The sequence below is a fragment of the Marmota flaviventris genome, chromosome 17, assembly GCF_047511675.1.
Source record: "Marmota flaviventris isolate mMarFla1 chromosome 17, mMarFla1.hap1, whole genome shotgun sequence".
Taxonomy (NCBI): domain Eukaryota; kingdom Metazoa; phylum Chordata; class Mammalia; order Rodentia; family Sciuridae; genus Marmota; species Marmota flaviventris.
Genome location: NC_092514.1, coordinates 61,557,647 through 61,577,691, shown reverse-complemented (window position 1 = coordinate 61,577,691; position 20,045 = coordinate 61,557,647). Strand labels below are relative to the sequence as shown.

At 39.6% G+C, this 20,045-nt stretch overlaps 2 protein-coding genes across 2 annotated transcripts; both read right to left on the bottom strand.

Moving 5' to 3' along the window:
• Positions 1 to 6,929: 6,929 nt before the first annotated feature.
• Positions 6,930 to 12,651, bottom strand: Krt40 (keratin 40). Its single transcript, XM_027947049.2, has 7 exons — positions 12,220 to 12,651; positions 11,411 to 11,493; positions 10,992 to 11,148; positions 9,572 to 9,733; positions 9,368 to 9,493; positions 7,753 to 7,973; positions 6,930 to 7,029 (listed from the first exon to the last, which is right to left on the bottom strand). The coding sequence occupies exons 1-7, from the start codon at positions 12,649 to 12,651 to the stop codon at positions 6,930 to 6,932; spliced, it is 1,281 nt and encodes a 426-aa protein (XP_027802850.2).
• A 5,959-nt stretch (positions 12,652 to 18,610) lies between these two features.
• LOC114102050 (keratin-associated protein 3-2) lies at positions 18,611 to 18,907 on the bottom strand. Its single transcript, XM_027947309.2, has one exon. It carries the CDS (start codon positions 18,905 to 18,907, stop codon positions 18,611 to 18,613), a length of 297 nt encoding a protein of 98 aa, XP_027803110.1.
• Between the last annotated feature and the right edge of the window lie 1,138 nt (positions 18,908 to 20,045).

The following is a 20,045-nucleotide window of genomic DNA, read 5'->3' as shown; positions in this document are numbered from 1 at the left end:
AGCTGTTGCTGGTTTATGTACTATGCTGTACATTTTATCATTATTTTAAAATATGCTTCTTCTACTTACAAAAAAAAAATAGTTTACTGTACACAGTATGCTGTGCTGCATTGGAAGCAGCCTCAGATCTCGCATTGACTGCAACTCTTCATTGCATCAAGGGACCATGTTGAGTGATTGCCCAATATCCTCTAAATTTGTGTAAGCACCCTCTATGATGTCCATGCAATGACAAAAATCTCCTAATGACGCATTACTCAGAATGTATTCCTGTCATTAAGTAGCACACGGCGATACTGAATACACACTATGAGGAGCAAGAGTCCCATGAGTCATGGATACTTCTTGCAGGTAAGGCTCAAGGCCTGTTTCTCATGGGAGTCCTCATGGTGGGCTGTACACAAAACCTAGACTACAACACTTTTGTTGGCTGTGAGTGGTGATTATAATTTTTATATAACACCAAGTGCTAAAATTATTGGCGTCTTCTTAGGTGAATTATTAGTGCCATGAAAATATTATATTCTTAACCAAAGATTAGGACTTTCCTAAATTCTACTGAATGAGGTCTCATTATTCTACCAGGAAGTGCAATTGCCATTTCAACACTTGACAACTCAGAGGAATGCCTACTACATATATCCACATGGAAAAAATTGAATTTTCTGCAACCTGGAAAGCTTTCAATGATTGAAACTCTTGCTCTACTTATAATTTATTCTTGGTTTGCCATCATCATCATCAATTGCTTTGTTGTAGATTGGATAAAACTAAAGTATGGGGAATGAGATTGATCACATTATGTTACATGCATGAATGAATATGGCATATTGAATCCCACTATTAAGTATAATTATAATGCATCAATAAAAAAGGTAAAAAAACACTACATAGTATACAGTGATGTAGATTCATATCAATAATAATTTTGATCCATAGTTTTCCAATAACCAAACTTAAAACGTATATTAATTGATATATAAATAAAAACACATTATATCACTATTAAAGTAGAAATATATCTAATGGCCTTAGTATTTTAGAAGTTTTAAATTACTGCTGGAAGGTAGAAAGGAAAGGTCATTTGGCTTGTCCAAGTGAAGTATGATCAACACAGTTTTGCCCCCAACCTTAAAATCATTAGAGTGGGTACATAACCCAAGAACATGTCAGATTTGGAATTAACCTGTCTTTAATGTAATCTTTATTATAATACTACACAAAGATAGCTGTAAGGAAATATAAGAACTCCCTAAGTGGTCATCTAATATTAAAGAAATTTTCCTATTTTGATTCCACTTTGACTTTACATAAACCTAGGCTGAAAATAATTCTGACTGACTATGTACAAAAAGATAAATTGACTATGCAAAATATCATACGTAATGGATGGTAGCTGTGGTATTTTTTGATAAGAAGCTTGAATAAAGTTCATTGGAAATGGATATATGTGCTGAAAAACTGTTAAAGAAATACTTTTGCTACAATCTTAACACCAAAATAAACCATGACAAAGTCAGAGAGCAGGAGTAGACTGTACCTCAGATAGAGCATTAATCTCCAGGATATATAGAGAACTCAAAAAAATTAACAACAAAAATACAAAGTAACCCAATTAATAAATGGGCAAAGGAACTGAACAGATACTTCACAGAAGAAGAAATACAATTGATCAACAAATATATGAAAAAAATGTTCAACATCTCTATCAGTTGGATAAATGCAAATTAAAAGTACACTGAAATTTCATCTCACTCCAGTCAGAATGGCAATTATCAAGGCTACAAGCAAAAATAAATGTTGGCAAGGATGTAGGGGAAAAGGTACACTCATAAATTGCTAGTGGGACTGCAAAATGGTACAACCACTCTGAAAAGCAGTATGGAAATTTCTTAGAAAACTTGGAATTAAACCACCATTTGACCCAGTTATCCCACTCCTCAGTTTCTACCTGAAGGATTTAAAATCAACATACTATAGTGCCACAACCACATCAATGTTCATAGCAGCTCAATAGCCAAGTTATGGAACCAACCCACGTATCTATCAACAGATCAGTGGGATAAAAAATGTGGCAGATATACACAATTAAATATTACTCAGCCTAAAGAAGAATGAAATTGTGGCATTTGCTGGTATATGGATGGAGCTGAAGACTATCATGTTAAGTGCAATAAGCCCATCCCCAAATACCAAAGGCTGAATGTTCTCTCTGACATGTGGATGCTAACTCAAAATAAGTGAGGAGGAGAGAAGAATAGAGATTCACTGGATTAGACAAGGGAGAATGAAGGGAAGAGAGGGAGGATGGGAATAGGAAAGATAGTAGAATGAATCAGACCCAACTTTCCTATGTTCATATATGAATACATGTTTAGTGTAAGTCCACATCATGTACAACTACAAAAATGGGAAGTCCATATATGTATGATATGTCAAAATACATTCTACTATCATGTACATCTGAAAAGAACAAATAAAAAAATTTTAAAAAAGAGAACAGGTGGCAGAGATGCCTGCGAGATTTATGTGGTGGAACCTTTCAAGTGACTGGGTTTTATGATTTTGGTAGCACTGTACTATCATATTTTTTCCCAATTTAATTATTAGTGGAATAATAGTGTTTGAACAGTATTTCATGGGTTTATTTATCTGGAAAAAATTTATTTTGAGTATTTTCACAACTTTTTAGAGCAACGGAATGATATGTAAAAATATCTAACATACAATTTTAGGTCTGAAGCTTAACTTTGCTTTAAAACTGTATTAACTTATTATTAGATGCTTTATTTCTGAGTACTCAGGAGATAGAAATAGAAAAATGAAGAGAATTTTTCTTTAGTTTGCTACTGATTTTTTAAAAAAAACTTTTAAATTTTGAAATAAAGATTCATAAGAAGTTGCAAAGAAGGTACAGCAAAATGTCACATGTACCTGGTTTCTCCCAATAGTTAAATCTTATTCAATTATAGCACAATTGTAAAATCAGAAGATTGACATTGAAACACTGTGTGCTGAGTTCTATATAATTGTGTTCATATTTGTAGATTCATGTGGTTTCACAGCAATCAAGATATGGAACTAGTCAGTTGTACAAAGACCTCTCTCATTCTACACCCAGTTCATTTCCATCCCCATGATTTTGCCATTTGAGAATGTTATAGAAATAGCACCATACTGTATTGACTCTTTAAGATTTCCCCTTTTCACTCAGCCTAATGGACATTTCAGTTGTTTCCAGTTTGGGGCTCTTCTATTATGAATAAAGCTAATTGTGAACAACTATGTAGCTTTTGAAACTCTTTGCTTTCCCTCTAACCTGCATCTTTACATTGGAAATGGGTTTCTTGTGCAAAGTTTCATGCAGTTTGGTCATGCTTTTTCATCTATTCTGCCAATCTCTGCCTTCTAATTGATGTATTTAGGCCATTTCTATTTATTGTAATCTCTGTTATTTAGGGCTTATGCTTACATTTTTGTTTCTGTTTCTCTGTTTTCTTTTTTCTGCCTACCCTTGGGGTTGAATGTTTTAGGATTCCAGTTTGATTTATCTACAGTATTTTTGAGCATATCTCTTTGAATAGAGTTTTTAAGTAGTTGCTCTAGATAATATAAGATATACGAATAACTTATCACAGTGCACTATTGTTGGTATTTTTATCAGTTTAAATGCAGAAACCTTATCCCTTTTACTGTACCCCATTTTAATACAAACATCTTAACATTTTTCTGTACATATATTGAGAACCATTTCAGGTGCTATACTTTTGCCTCAACTATGAAACACAATTTATAAACCTCAGAAGAGAAGAAGATGTATTTATATTATTCATATTTTAATTGTTATTTTTTCTCCTAATATTCTAATATTCTTTATTTCATCATTGCATTTGTGTCCAGAGGACTCTTTTTATTTATTCTTTCAGGGTGGGTCTGCTGGTGGCAGCTCCCTGTGACTTTTCTTCACCTGAGAATATCTTTTTTATCATTCTTTTCTGAAGGATGTTTTCAGAGGGCTTTTCTTTCAGCACTTGAATAATGTTGTGGCCCATCCTATTGGCTTCTAGGATTATGGTGACAAATCTGCCATCATTTAACTTGTTACCTTCTATGGTAAGTTGTCATTTCTCTCTTACTCCTTTCAGGATTTTTTTTTTCTAATTAGCTTTAGTTTTCAGAAAATTGTCCTGGTATATCTTGGTGTGGATTTCTTTGGATTTCTCCTTTTGGAGGTTGGCTTAGTTTCTTGCATCTGTAGGTTTTTGCCTTTTGTCAAATTTGGAAAAATTTTAGGCTTTATTTCTTCTAATCCATTTTGTGCTTTACTCTCTTTTTCCTCCTCTTAAAGTTTCTGATGACATGAATGTAAGATCTTAAGATATAGCCGGAGTTGCCTGAGATGCTTCAGGTTTTTTTTTTTTTTTTCAGACTGTTTTTCAGATTGGATGATATCTATTATTCTATTATAAAGTTCACTGATATTTTTACCCCACTGATATTTTCATTCTGCTCTTGAGTCCATTGACTGGGTTTTATGATATTTTTCAGTTAAGAAACTTCCATTTGGCTCTTTATATCTTCTACCTCTTTGCTGAGAATTTTCTACTTTTTCATTTGCTACAAAAGTTCATTGAAGTATTACTTATTGAAGTATTTTTATGATGGCTATTTAAACATTCTTGCCAGATAATTCTAACATCTTGTCATCCTGGTGTTGGACTCTATTGATCATTTTTATTTTTCCTTTTTAAGCTAAGTTTCCTGATTCCTAGTATGAAGAGTGATTTTTGATAGAAACCTGCACATTGCGGTGTCAGGTTTTGAGACTCTGGCTGTTGCTTTCGGTCTTCTGTTGCAGCAGGTCTCGCTGACATTGCTTTGGTAAGGGAAGGTGGATGCTGCTTCACACTGGCAGATGGGAGTAGAAGTCCAGGTCCTCCACTTCACCTCCTTTGACATCCAAGGGGAGTGCTCTGCACTATTGCTGGGAGGTATAGACTTCAGGCTCCTCACCTGGTCTCCCTGGATAATATTCCTGGATGGGCTGGACAGGGTGTTTCATTACTGCTTTAGATGTGGCTTCCGCTGATACTGCATGGTGTGGCCTTGTTACTGTGACTTTCCAATAGGCCTCCTTTGACATCACTCAGTGGGGAGAAGTGCCTCACTGCTTCAAGGTGGTATTAAGTCCAAGGTCCCCAGAGAGTCTCCACTATACCTTGGTGGCAGTGGGTCTCAGAATCTTGTAGTGGGAGTGAAAGTCCTGAATCTCTCCACTCAGCCTTCTCTGTCTCCACTCTAGTGGAGGAGTTTGGGTGCCCTGCTACAGCCTGGTAAGGATGGAAACCTACACTTCTTCCTTGGCCTTTCCTGGTGGGGGTTGCAAAATGATTTTTTTTTTTGGTGGGGGCAGTGTGTGGTATTTGGTTGGGTAGAGTGGCAATTATCTAAAGTTTTTCTGCCTTGCTAGGTGACCTCTTTTCTGGTTCTTTAGCTAGTGAGAGAAAGCTCTTCTTGGGCATTTTTTTTTCTCTTCATCTGTACCTTTTGGTGGTTCTGGGTGGTTGGTCTCTGTAGCTCCCACTTTGGGATAGAAGAGGAAGGAAATCCAGGGATCACATCATAAGTGTGGTTCCTTGAACCTCAATATTATCCACTTTCCAGAGTTCTTCTTATAATTGTTTTATATGTATTGTTGAGGGTTTTTTTTATTGTATTCAGGAAGAGGACTAAAGAAATGTATGTGTATCTACTTCATCTTTCTGGAAGTGAAAATTCTCGTCTTTGCTTTTTAAATGTATGAGAATAATTATTCTTAAAACCTAAATGTCCAATAACACAGCAGTGTACTGTATGGTATGTTATATGCCTACCAAAATGATGGCCTCAAGACAATTTTATTTTTTTATTAGGATTGAAAAATACTTAGATAACATAAGTGAAAAAAAATGTATGCATATGTAAATAAGATTACAACTAAGTGGAAAAGCCAATTATAAGGATGGACTTGAAGTTCCCCAAAATATTGACAATGGATGTTTAGGGAATGGAATTGTGAATGTTTTACCCATTAATATGCCCTGCCAAAAAAAATTTTTTTTTGATACTGGGGATTGAACCCAGGGGTGCTTAATTACTGAGCCACATCCCCAACCCTCTTTTACATTTTTTATTTAGAGAAGGGGTCTTGCTGAGTTACTTAGGGCCTCACTAAGTTTCTGAGGCTGGGTTTTGAACTTGAGATTCTCCTGCCTCAGCCTCCAGGGCCCCTGGGATTACAGGTGTGCACCACTGCATCCAGCTTAATATGCCAAATTAAAAAAAGGAGAACCTAGTACTTTTACAACTAAAAATAAAATAAATGTAATTTATTATATTTTATTTCTAAATTCCCTCTGAGACAGAGACATACAACTGTCTTTGAGGACATGCAATACTTCACATTGATTAATCTATTTGTATTTGACAGAGTTAAACATATTTTCAGCCTGGTTTTATGCAAATTCAAACCACAGTACTGGGTTTAGACAATTCTCTTGCCATCTAGTGGCTATTATATCCATGGCAACAAGCCACCCAACTGTACTTAAGGACCCCTGGGTTCAATTGCTGGTTTAAAAAAAAAAAGAAGAAGAAGAAAAGAATTGCAGAAACTTCTGTCAGCAGTCTCTCAGGCCAGGGGGCTGTTTTCAAGTACTTACATGTTAAAGGAATGAGACACATTTTATTTGGAGATTAGCAAGAAAGCTTTATGAGCTCTAAGAATACCACAAATCGCTTAAAGGAGAGGAAATGATAAAATTTACACCAACGCTGCTCAGAGGATTTGGGAGCCTTCTGACCTTGTGTTTCTGGTCTGGATGGCCCATCTCCTTCCTCAGACACTGCTGGCTTCCATTCTTCCATCTACCATGTTGGGTGTTTAACGTTCAAACACAACAGTTTTCAACTGTACAAATGAGATATGCTGAGCACGGCTCACAAGTGTTGTTTGCAGTGGATATTGTAGAACAGGGGTTACAGGCCAGCCTGGGGAAAATCAATTTTAAACTGGGCTTAACAAGGAAATCTTGGTACAATGTAACTTAGACATGTTACATTTTGCCCCATGAATTACATTCTGTAGAAAATTCCTTACAGCTTAAACCTGTTTCATGGCAAGACCCAGAATGGTACTTCACCTTCACCACAGCAGTGGCTGTTGAATAGTATTTAATATATTTTCTTTATTTTGCAAATGTCTTCGAATGCATGTTCCAGATTTCCCTTTAGTGGAAAACGGGCAAAGTAATACCCCCAGCATGAAATGTCATATATAAAATTTATCCTGCTTTAGAACATCAAAATGTTTTAGGACATATCCACTGTCATGTGCTTAGCTTCAGGCACTTTTCCTCACTCTTTAAAGAACCCTTGGCTGGCCCCGTGGTGCATGCCTGTAATCCCAGTGGCTCTGGGCTCTTGAGGCTGATGCAGAAGGATTGTGAGTTCAAAGCCAGCTTTAGCAAAAGCGAGGTGCTAAGCAACTCAGTGAGACCCTGTCTCTAAATAAAATACAAATAGGGATGGGGATGTGGCTCAGTGGTTGAGTGCCCCTGAGTTCAATCCCTCGTTATCCCTGCCCCCCCTCAAAAAAAGAACCCTTAATAGATTAAGGAGGTTTGACCTTGGCCTGACCTTGGGGGAAACAGGATTGTCTATTTTGGCCTCTTTGTGACTCAGGGCGATTTCATGAGTGACTGTGGAACTTGCCTGCTGTCCTCGCTGTCCAGCAGGCCCCGGTACGTGTTGATCTCGCACTCCAGCCTGGCCTTCGTGTCCAGCAGCACCTCGTACTCCTGGTTCTGCCGCTCGAGGTCGCAGCGAATCTCTGCCAGCTGGTTCTCCACGGTATCAATCAGGCCTTGCATCTGGGCCAGCTGGCTGCTGTACTGGGCCTCGGTTTCTGCCACAGTGCATTCCAGAGATTCTGTCTGCAGAAGGAAAATATTGTCAAGAGGATCCTGTCTACAGTCTCTGGGGCCAGGGGCACTGTTTTCAAGTCCTTGCTATGCCCTCTTCTAGTTTTATGACTTTAGGAAAATTCGTCAGCTTCGTGGAGCCTAAGTTTCATTCTGTCTAAAATGGGGAATGTGAAGTTCCTACCTCATGGGAAGGTTGTGAGGATTACATGAGATAATATGTGGAGAGCACTTAGAACAGTACCTGGAACCTGTAGAAGTACCTAGGGCCTGTAGAATCATCAGCTATGAATTCTACCTCTATGACTACTGCCACCTTGGACTTCCTTGTGTAGCTTAAGGAAGATTGCCAGGATTTGGGAGGAAAACCTTGAGTTTGGACTCCTGGCAGGGAGGGATGGTATAATGTGGTTACAAGAGAAGAGGCTCTGGGTTTGAAACCCTTGGATTTAGCTTCCTCTTAGAAGTGGAAGTGCAGGAACTCACACATGCCTGTAATCCCAGCGGCTTGTGAGGTTGAGGCAGGAGGATTGCAAATTGAGATCAGCCTCAGAAATGTAGCCAAGGCCCTAAGCAACTTAGCAAGACCCTGTCTCTAAATAAAATATAAACAATGACTGGGGATGTGGGTCAATGATTAAGGACCCCTGGGTTCAATTGCTGGTTTAAAAAAAAAAAGAAGAATTGCAGAAACTTCTGCAAATTTTTTAATTTGAGCCTCAGTTTTCCTCATCTGAGATTGGGTTAGTGAAATCTAACATTATGGTCCTATAACATTATGGTGAGGTGTAAGCCGCACTGTGTCTGTCATCAAATGAATGCCTGCTATTATCCACGTAGGCATTCTCTTGGGGCTTAATGTAGCACACACTGTGGTTGGTACTTGACTGGAACTGGTGCATGTGACCTTGACTGCGTGGTATTCTTGTGGCTTGGGTGAGGTGGGGCGGGGTGCAGCAAAGGGTCAAGTTGAGGTGTGGATCCCAGGAAACTTTGCCATAGTTGTAGGATGAAAAGTTAGAAAACTATTCTTTGTTTTAGATGTGGTGGAGAGCCTGAAGAATTGTCCTTGATTAAAAGAGTAAAAATCCATTGTCCATTTTCAGGCTTAATTGGTTAATTGCTCACTCTGCCCTGACTCCCTTCTCTTCCTGTCTCTCGAGGTGCTGTAGGATTGTGCACAGGCGCAGAAGGGAAGGGCAGGTACATTAGTGGGGCAATACAAGCTGATGACATGTCACCTTTGCCTCCAACTGGGTTGACAGTGGTACTTAGGAAAGGCGAGGAAATGCTATCCTTGTAAATTGGAGATCCAGACTGCCCCACACACTGTTTGTCTCTCCCTGGGGTTGGGTAGAGGACATAATTTCTTAGGGCAAAACTGACCCTGTGTTTGCCTTACGCACCAGGTTTTGCTGGGCTTGCAGCTCAATTTCCAGGGTGTTGGCCGTGCGTTTCAGCTCCAGTATCTCTGTCTGGCAGCCCTGCAGCTGCTCCACGCTGGACTGCTGCTGCTGATTCAGCTCTTCTGTCTGAAACACAGGGCGGGTTAGAGAACTCCAGCAAGGCACAGCTCTGGAAGCTGACCCTGTACTGCTGTGGGTGCTGACCTGAACGGAGAACCATTCTTCCGCGTCTCTGCGGTTGTTGGCCAGCACCGTTTCATACTGACTTCGCATCTCATCCAGGACCCTGTTGAGGTCGACATTGGGGGCAGTGTCCAGCTCCACACTGAGTCGGTCTCCGAGCTGTCCTCGAAGCAGGTTGACCTCCTGAAAGCAGAGGTGGAATAAAGGATGTCACGGAGTGGTGGGGGAGGAAAAAGCTAATTGGACAACTAATGCCATCCCATTTCGGTTTTTGCTTTTGTGGATGAAGGTGTGGGCTTTTGAATCGGGTTGCCTGGGCTGACTCTCTTTTTGCTTATAAGTACCTCTGTTTCTTCATCTATAAAATAGCTGTAACAATTATCTCCTTTCCAGAGGGTTATTGTGAGATATGGAAGAGTTAAAGTACATATAAATAACTTCTAAAAATCCTGGCACATAGAAAGGTCTCAATAAGGGTTAGTTCTTCTTTTTTTAAAAATTTTCTTAATATTTATTTTTTAGTTGTAGTTGGATACAACACCTTTATTTCACTTGTTTATTTTTGTATGTGGTGCTGAGGATCGAACCCAGGGTCTCTCAGTGCCAGGCGAGCACTCTATCCTAAGCCACAACCCCAGCCCCTCAATAAGGGTTAGTTCTTAATCACTAAGCAGTGTTCAAAGAGAAAATATATTTTGTTACATCAGTTTTTCATTTTTAAACTTCATCGATATGAGGTAACATACTCTTTTATAATTTATTTTATAATTTAAAAAAGTTTTAAAACACAGAATATTGAAAAACACGGGTCCAAATATTGCATGTCTCTTGATCCCCTTTTCAGAATGGGACTTCACAGTCTATTATCAGCCCAATTTTCATACCAAGTGGATTGGAGTTAGGGGTGGCATCTAGCTGCTAAGGAGAGCCACTTGTGGGGTTAGGGTTATTCACTCTCTCCAGAAAAGCAATGGAGAGGAGGAGTTGGTCTTTATCTCTGGAACTGGCCAGGGGTCATGCTGCATGTAGTGATGCACATCTACATTCAGACCTGGAATGATCAGATGCATATGAGAGAGCCTCAAGGAGCTTTAGTCCAGTTTAAGCAACATCTGCCCAAATTCAACTTAGATACATAAAGCTGGGTGTGTTAGTGCATGCCTGTAATCCCAGTGGCTCGAGAGGCTGAGGCAGGTGGATCACAAGTTCAAAGTCAGCCTCAGCAACTTATCGAGGGAGACCCTGTCTCTAAGTAAAATATTAAAAAAGGGCTAGGGATGTGGTTCCGTGGTTCAGTGCCCCTCGTACCAAAAATAAATAAATAAATAATAAACTAAAATAATTCAGATACACAAAACTTATCAGTTTAACTTTGTTACTCTGAGTCCTTCAGCCATATCACTGAAGGACTCAGAGTAACAAAGTTAAACCATTTTCTCACCTCTTCGTGACTTTTCTTAAGGCAAAGGAGGTCTTCCTTCAAAGACTCCACATGGGCCTCCAGATCAGATTTGCACAGGTTCAGCTCATTCAGGATTCCACGCAGGCCACTGATGTCCGTCTCTACCAGCTGGCGAAGAGACAGCTCACTCTCATACCTGTTATAGCAAGAGAAAAACATGAGCACTTACCTTGCTATGCACTGAACAGTGTTGGGTACACCAGTGAGTGAGGCAGGGGACCCGGGAGTCACACGCCATTACATCCTTCACATCCCAAATAATGGTACGTTCAAGATTTTAAAGCATTCTCAGCTTAAAAATATTATGCAGAAAACATTTTGGGGGAGAGCTAGATAGAGGTAGAAGGCAGGTGGGGAGGGAGATCTTTCTATTATTATCAAATTAAAATTCCACTTACTTTGACCTAAAATCATCAGTGGCCAGTTTGCAGTTGTCAAGCTGTACGGCAAGTCGAGAATTCTCCGCCTTTGTGCATAAGATCTGAGAAGTAAGTTGTTATGTAAGTAAATGCTTCTTTGAAACCTGCGTATCTCCTCCTTTAACAATCATGCCTTTCATTATCTTATAAAAGTCTTTGTAAGAAGGTATCCGATTGATTGGCCTGCTTTTCTTATTAGCCATGTGACTTTGTGGAGAAAAAAAAAACCTCAGTGCCAATTTAGCAACAAAATATAGAAATACAAAGTTTTATTTTTTAAATGATCTAAGACTTTCTGCAATATTCCTTGCTAGTTGAAAACTTAGGTTTTTTTTTATTAGTAGTTTGTATCATGACTCTATCCCCATCCTTGATGGTAGAAATTCATCTGTAAAAGAAGAAAATGATTGCTAGATGAAATTCAACTAGGTGACATCATTCGACATCTGTGTGAAAAAGAATATACATACACAGTGTCCTTTGTACCGTGTTACAGACAGAAGTGATTTTAGATATACTGCATTCTCCCCCCATCCTATAGATGATAAAGGTCAAGTCTACAGATGTGACTTTTTTTTTTTTTTAATAGTCACTCAATTTTGGTGACCCCACCGGGGCTGAAACCTAGGTGTACTGACTTAGTCCAGTGCCCTGGTCTCTGTACTCCATTAGCTCTTGGAATTCTGCCTTCCCTTGGTTGACTTCCATAAAACAGCCTCTTCTAGTGCAGGGATACAGCAAAGAAGAGTCTGGAAAGATGGAGCATTGAGAGATTTGCGACACCAAACCTTCTGTTGGAGGTCTTCAATGGTGTTGAAGTAAAACTGATAGTCCGGGCACACCAGGGGCGTATCTGGCTCACACTGTTCTCGGATCCTGCATTCCAGCTCGGCGTTGGTCTCCTCCAGGCTGCGAACCTTCTCCAGGTAGTTGGCAAGTCTGTCGTTCAGGAACTGCATCGTCTCCTTCTCATTGCTGTTGAACACCCCGTCCTCACACCAAGCACAGTTCCCCACCAGGCACAGGCTGCTACAACTCCCAGCCAAATAGCAACCGATGGGCAGGTGAGACCTGGACAGGAAGCCTGGCGTCTGACATCTGGATGTAGCCCCAGCAGTGGCAGTGGGGACACAGGGGGAAGCAGATGCACAGCTGGAAGCCCGGCCACAGGACTCAGAAGAGCAGCACTTGGGGGAACCTTCAGATCCATCGGAGGTCATCCTTTCAGAAGTGAAGAACAAAGATGGGTTGCAATACTCTGGTGTCCTTGACTCCAAACATCTCCTTCCCTCCCGAGGCCTTTATAGAGTCCCCCCCAAATGGGTATTTACTGACCCCACAGGATGTTTTCTTTATCACTGTTGGTGTCAGTTTTCATACTAACATTTCATTATGCTGTTTATTTACTGAGGAAGAGTTTTATGCCTCATAAAAGAGGGATAAGCTTAGGTTACTAAATCAGGACTTACCCCACGTGCTGCTAGGATAAAATACTTATTTCAGTAAATGGATATAGGAGGCATTGTTCTTTTGACAGAATAAGGAACAAAAAAGAAAGAAAATTTGGCCAATCAGTAATTAGAGATACAACTTGTTTCCAATAAGGAAAATAATATTCCCACAGATTTTGATCTGTGCATTGATTGCTGGTGTTTACTTTTAAAATCTATATTATAACTCACCAAATGACATTTATTTGTGCTACCACCATGAAGATGATCACTCTTACCAGTTACCTTGAAATGCTTTTTGTGATCATAAAGTGTGTCCTTTACATGGTAGAAGAGCAAGGTATGTACTGGATTTCGTGTGTGTGTGTGTGTGTGTGTGTGTGAACCACAACTCTGTGTATGAAAATTGAAATGTCACTTTATATAACTAAGGGGAACAAATTGTTATCAAGACATGTAGTCTTGATAAATCTTTGATTTCCCGAAACTTGCCTTCTCCCGATATCCTACATCTCATTTTTAGATGGGTTATACTAATTTTTACTGTGTTTCTTTCTTTCTTTGGGGCTGGGGATCAAACCCAGGGACTCGCTTGTGCTAAGCACGTGCTCTATCACTGAGCCATTACCCCAGCCCTTACCTGCGTTTCTATCAAGAGTGAAACATAAATTCTAAGTTACCATCTTTTGGTGCCCTGGGAAAACCTCACTGCTTATACTTCCAAGCAGAGATAAGGAAATCACAGAAGTCTTATGTGCTGAGATGTGGAGTCTGTTTTCTTTACACATGAAGGCCTCAATTTTATGAAAATTAAAAATACTGGAACTTAGGAATGAAATCTGTAAATTAGATAAAATTCCTCAAACTAGCAATTCTATTGGATAAAATCTCTGATCCAGAAGGATTAGGCAGTAGGGAGACTTGAGATGTCAATTTTTTTGCATTCTTTCTTGAATTTCATCTTCGTAAAGCATAATTGATTTCACTTTGCTTGGCTTCAGTTGTGGATTTATTTCATTTTCAAAAGTCCACAGGGAAAATTGCCTCTGGAATCTCTAAGACTTTTTTTTTTTTTGTATGTGGTATTGGGGAGTGAACCCAGGGGCATTTAACTACCATTGAGCCATATCCCTAGCCCTTTCTAACAATTTTTATTTTGAGACATGGTCTCACTAAGTTGCTTAAGGCCTTTCTTAAATTGCTGAGGCTGTCAAACTTGTAATCTTCCTGCCTCAGCTTCCTGAGCCACTGGGATTACAAGAATGCACCATCACACTTGGCTCTAAGACTTTTATACAAGGGATAAGAAAAACCCCATTAATCTGACAAAGTTAAATTATTTATTAAAGTTAAGTTAATTTATTTATGAGCCAAAATAAATTTAATTTTCACCCTAACTCTGAGCACTATTTCTCTGTAGCCACTACTGGAAATGAAGCAATGAAAGCAAATGAACATACATAGGTAGCTTAAACTAGTCTCTTAGAATTGAACAGAGATGGGTTTGAATGTAGTGACTTTCTTTACATTTCAACACATGCTAAAGTTTTTACAGGGCCTCATGGTATATTCATGTTGTTCTGTAAAGGATGTGAGTTTGAGGATTCAAAAACATTTGAAAATCACAAATCTCTGAAAGAAAATAATAATTGTATAGTAACCTAATGAGTCAAAAGAAAAATACCTTTGAAGAGAGCCCATGTATTGGCTGTCCATCATATGTGAAGTATTATTTTAAAATAACTTCAGGCAAAAATAAGAAATATTTCCCTTTGTCGAGCTAACTTCTAATTAGAAAATGTGGTTACTGGTTGTTGTATGTGTATAAAAACAGAGTAGGACTATTTATTTTGGTCTTGATTAATTTGGTCGTGTTGCGGTAATGATCAATAGTGGCAGGCTCATCTTGCAAAGTGGAAATTGGCCAGGATTCGTTTCTAGAGTGTAACTCCCTTGGAGGAGGAGAACACTGGGAATAGAGGAAGATAAGTAGAAGCCATGAAAGGTCATGATAAAAAGAAATGGTTGTTTCATTTTGTAATAGGCTCTCATCTCAGAACACCACCAACTACCAGAATCGTTATTCTAAAATACAAATCTAGTTTTGGTTACTCTCGGCCTAGGAGGTCAAAACTTTCTATCTCAGCAAATAGGACTTTCCTTAACGTGGGGCCAATTGACCTCTCCAGGCTCATTTCCTGACCATCTCACGAACCTAAGCTCCAGCCACTCTTCAGGCTTGTAGGCACTTTTCTCCTGCTGTCAGTTTCCTGGATGAACATGCATGTCAAGGCTCAGCTGAGGTGCTGCCTGGTGAGCCGGGGGCTGTCCCCAGATCACTCTGCACAGGCCTCTACTATAGCAGTAGTCATGTTACTTTTAAAATCCTGATGCATTTTTTTTTAAACAAGTTTTCTTTTAAGACAGGTGTATCTTATTTGCCTTTTTGTCCTAAGCCTGGGACATAATATATGTGGGATATAATAGATTAATAAATGTTGGCTAAAAATATATCCACTTAGCTTAATGGAGGCTTCTGTTTTGAGATATATATATCTATATATCTATCTATATCTATATCTATATCTATCTATCTATCTATCTATATATATATATATTTTTTTTTTTTTTTGCCACAGAAACCGACAGTAGAGGACAAGGAAAATTGGTGTAGGACAAAAAAACACTGTCCACAAAAGGTACCAAAAATGTACTTTGGTCAGTCTTTTTAACAAATGGTGCAGGGTAGACTGATAGCCATAGAGAGAAGAATAAAACTAGGTCCTCATCTTTTACCCTGAAAACAAAAAAAAAGTCAACTCAAAATGGATCAAAGACCTAAGAATAAGATCAAGAACTTTGCAACTGCTAGAATGAAACAGAGGAAAACATTCCAACGGGTGGGGGCAGGCCAGGGCTTCCTCAACAGGACTCCTGAGAAACTGATGTGACTCCATTTTTGAGAAACCAGCTTCTACCTCAGAGCAAAGCCTGTCCTAAGGAAGGGGGTGTGACCCTTGTCCTTGGAAAAACCCACAGAGCACTCCTAGGTACATACCCACCCTGCTGAGTTGTTTATCTACAAATAACAGGAGAGATCTGTGGGGCCAGGTGTCCCTGACTCAGTCAGGCTAGGTGAGGACCCATAGCAACCCCCTAGCAACCACCAATCAGCATGAGACAGGGAAAATACCTGGGATGCCAGATGACCCCCACAGTAGTTTATGGTGGTTGATAAGATGTTGGGAAACCATGTAGTTTAGCACCAACACCCCTCGTGGCCTAAACCAATCAGTTCAAAGGAATCCCCCCTCTTGTACTAATCAATCATCCCTACCCAACTTGTTCCCGCCAGTGAATGTGCTAATCAATGTTAAGAGTTGTTGTTTGATTTTCCCACGGTATGGAATGATTTGCTGTGTGATGTTGTGACGCATAGAGTATCCCCCCAAAACCTATAAAATCTCACTGAACAAAGGACCGGGACTCATTCCCTGGGACTGCTGTGTCGGAAACGGTTGTGAGTCCAGGCTCGAGCTTGCAATAAAGACTCTTGTGTGATTGCATCGATTCGGCTCCTGGAGGTCTATTGGGGTCCCTCAAATCTGGCATTACGCTCCTATAGCTCAGGACAGAATCAATGGGACAGGATCAAATTAAAAAGCTTCTGCACAACAAAGGAAACGTTAGGATGAAGAGAAAACCTACAGAATGGGAGAAAATGTTAGCCAGTGACTTTTCCAAGAAAGAATTAATCTCCAGAATACATAAAGAATTCTAAAATCACAACACCAAAAACAAAAACAAACAAACAACAACAACAACAAAAATAACCCAACCAATTAATGGGCAAATGACCTCTACAGACACTTCTCAAAAGGAGAAGTACAATGGCCAACAATTATATGGAAAAGAAAGTTCAATATCTCTAGCAATCAGGGAAATGCAAATCAAAACTACACTGAGACCAAGCACAAGAGCTACATCTCTAATCCCAGTGGCTCTGGATGCTAAGGCAGGGGGATCCCAAGTTGGAGGCCAGCCTTAGCAGCTTAGCAAGACCCTGTCTCAAAATAAAATATAAATAGGGCTGGGGATATGGCTCATGATTAAGTGTCCCTGGGTTCAATCTCTGGTACACAACAAACAAACAGACACCGAGATCCTCTCAGGCTTGGTGTTAATTAGACTTAGGTGGGTGTGATTTGGTGTGTTCCTTATTCAAGATAGTCATCCTATTCTTTTGGTGTGTTCCTTCTGGAACATCAGTTGATGCTTGAGGTACTTGGAGAGCTTTTCCCATTCTAGTTAGGCTGGAAATTCAATGTTTATTAATAGAAAATGACCTCTGGTATCTCCATTCAGTTTCTAATCCATAGCAGCAGCTCTCTGCTATGCACATGGAATTTCATCCTGCACACATGCAACTCAGTCCTCTGCACAAGACCTTTTACACAGACTTCTGCACCTACCAACAGACATCTTCCTCCTCACAACAGCTGTCCAAACTCCATCTAGATTAGATGTACTTATCAAACTTGACTTATCTGGACCAGAGAGCTCAGCGTTCCCTTTTGAATTCTTTCTTCTTTCTCTGCTCCAGGCTTAGGTGGTGACATAACCCCATTGTCTAGTCTCTCTTTGATACCCTCTTCTCCAAAATTTTTTGAACACAGCTTCACATCAATTTGCCCTTGACTGTGTCCTTCCCCTTTCTCTCCATGGCAGCAGTCTTGATTGTTCTCAACTATGTGGTCCCACAGCACTTTACTAATGCAACTGCTAGACAGAACACCAAACTTTTCATTATAATACAGCAACAGACAGTTAATAAATAATTGTAAACTGTGTGAAGGAATAAATGATCATGGTGTATCCTGCAAACCTGCTCGATAGTGAGCTCAATTTTGGCAGGGACAATTAAGCACAGGATACATGAGAGATATTTGATAAATGTGAGTTGAATGAATAACGTGGCCATATTGTGAATATTTTCTCATAATTACATCAAGTCACCTGGATTAGTTGATTTGGTTTGTCATAATTGGTCACCAGGTCATGTTTAGTCTTTCCCAACCTATCGTAAAACATTTTTTGGGGGGAGAGAGGACAAGTCAAGAAAAGTATACTCTAAAGTATGCTCATCAACCAGACCATCTTAGATGCATCTTTAGTTTTCTTAAAATAGAAAGGACAACAAAAGCATGAAGTATGTCCGTACTACCACCATTTTGAGTTTTACTGATGTTCCCAGTTTTTCTTCAAATGCCAACACTGGGAGTTGGGGAACACACTTAATAAGTTCACAGAAACAAACAAAATTAACTGTAGACATTTGTGCTATGCGAGAGACAAAAAATTTATTAGCATGATCATGAGGGAGTCCTTCAATTTACAGAAAGACACCACCCAAGACTGGAAACAGAATTCCCAAACACCCAAAGAAAGGTACACTTCAATATGGAGGAATCACACAACTTTGGGAAGCTATAGGCTTCCACCTATTCACACTGCCCTTGGCTCCGGATCGTAGCTACATGTTTATTGAAAGTCCCTTGACTTTTTTTTTTTGGTGGTGGTGATGGGGTGGCAGTGTCATCAGTGATCGTGCCAGCCCCGTTCCAGTTTTTAAAGCAGAGTGAGCTAGTTGCAGGTGCTGAGACAGGTGAATGCTAGAGCTTCTAGGTTGACTCTCTGAATGACAGGCACTGAGTAAAGCAGACACGGGTCAGCAGCATCTTGGGACGCAGGGGTCACAGCTGGGCTGAGTGTAGGTGGTGAGGTTGATGGTCTCCAGGTCTGGGGTGGGATAGGAGGAGTTGAGAAGGAAGCAGGTGGGCACACAGGGCTGAGGGATGTGGCAGGGTGGGGGGCAGTTGTCACAGCAGGTTGGCTCCAGTTGCCAGATGGTGTGGGGGCAGGTGCTGGGCAGGCAGACTCCACAGCGGCAGGACTTGTCTGAGGAGCAGATGGTGGTGGCAGGGCCGGTGGGGACGCTGCAGCAGCGGGCAATACAGCAGGACATGGCGTTGGGGGTCAGGTGTGCCTTGGGTCTCTTGGGAAGGTGAGGTTTCTGAGGTTCAAATGTCTCCTCTCACTTTGAGGCTCTTATATACCCTTCCCAGAGGGTGTGGGTCCAATAGGAAGGCTTCTTTCCTGATTCTTGCTTATGTTAGTGTTCCCATTATCTAGTAATTGGTTTGACATTTAAATGCCTGTAAAGAGTCCCTATTGTCTTAATTAACTTTTATTTGAGTTCATTGCTAAATATGAACTGATTATTCTTGCTATTTGTCACTCGAACACAGCTTTATGAGGTCTCACAAGATGCTTCAGTACTATAATTCCAACACCTGCCTGCTGGGGACATGGCATGATCGTAATCTGCAGCATGTGTGTTTTTTTCTGTGCTGCTATTAAGTTTTTATTTTCTGTACCTTTATCAGTATCAACTGATTTAATGAAGAATTATTGTTTTAAAGAGATAAACTTAATTTTAGTCACCTTCTTTTACCTTTGAGGCTTTGGAGATCAAAATTGTCTTAACATGGAGAGATAGGTTACTGAGAAATATGAGAAAACTTAAAAAAAATACTCATCATTTTAGTTTTTTTAACCATAAAATATTATATCATATCAAAATTTGGAAAACGTAAATAAACAATAAAGATAACAGCTCATCCACAATCTTATCATCAGGAGAAATTACCTGTTAATGTTTCATACACATATATGAAGCAGATCATTTTTGTTTATGTGTATTTATCCTTTTATTACATTACTGGAAGCATATTGTATGGAAAATATACATGTAAACATGTATATTTTTAATATTTTCTATTTACATGTATATTTGATGTTACTTTTAATACTTCCTGATATTCATCATATCATTGTAAATTTCTTAAGAATTTCATTTTATTAAACCCTTAGGTTATTTTCAAGTCTTCTCTCTGATAATTGTGGCAATAGAGAATGACCAGGTATATAAATCTTTGTGTACATTTCTGATTATTTCAGAAACAGATACAATTACTAGGCAGAACTCTAGGGGCAAATGTTAATTCACACTATTTTAAAGACCAACTCCTGATAGTCATTGCCATTCTACTCTCCACCACGGCTCTGAAAATCTGTTCTTTCCTATTTATCTTTTCCCATCA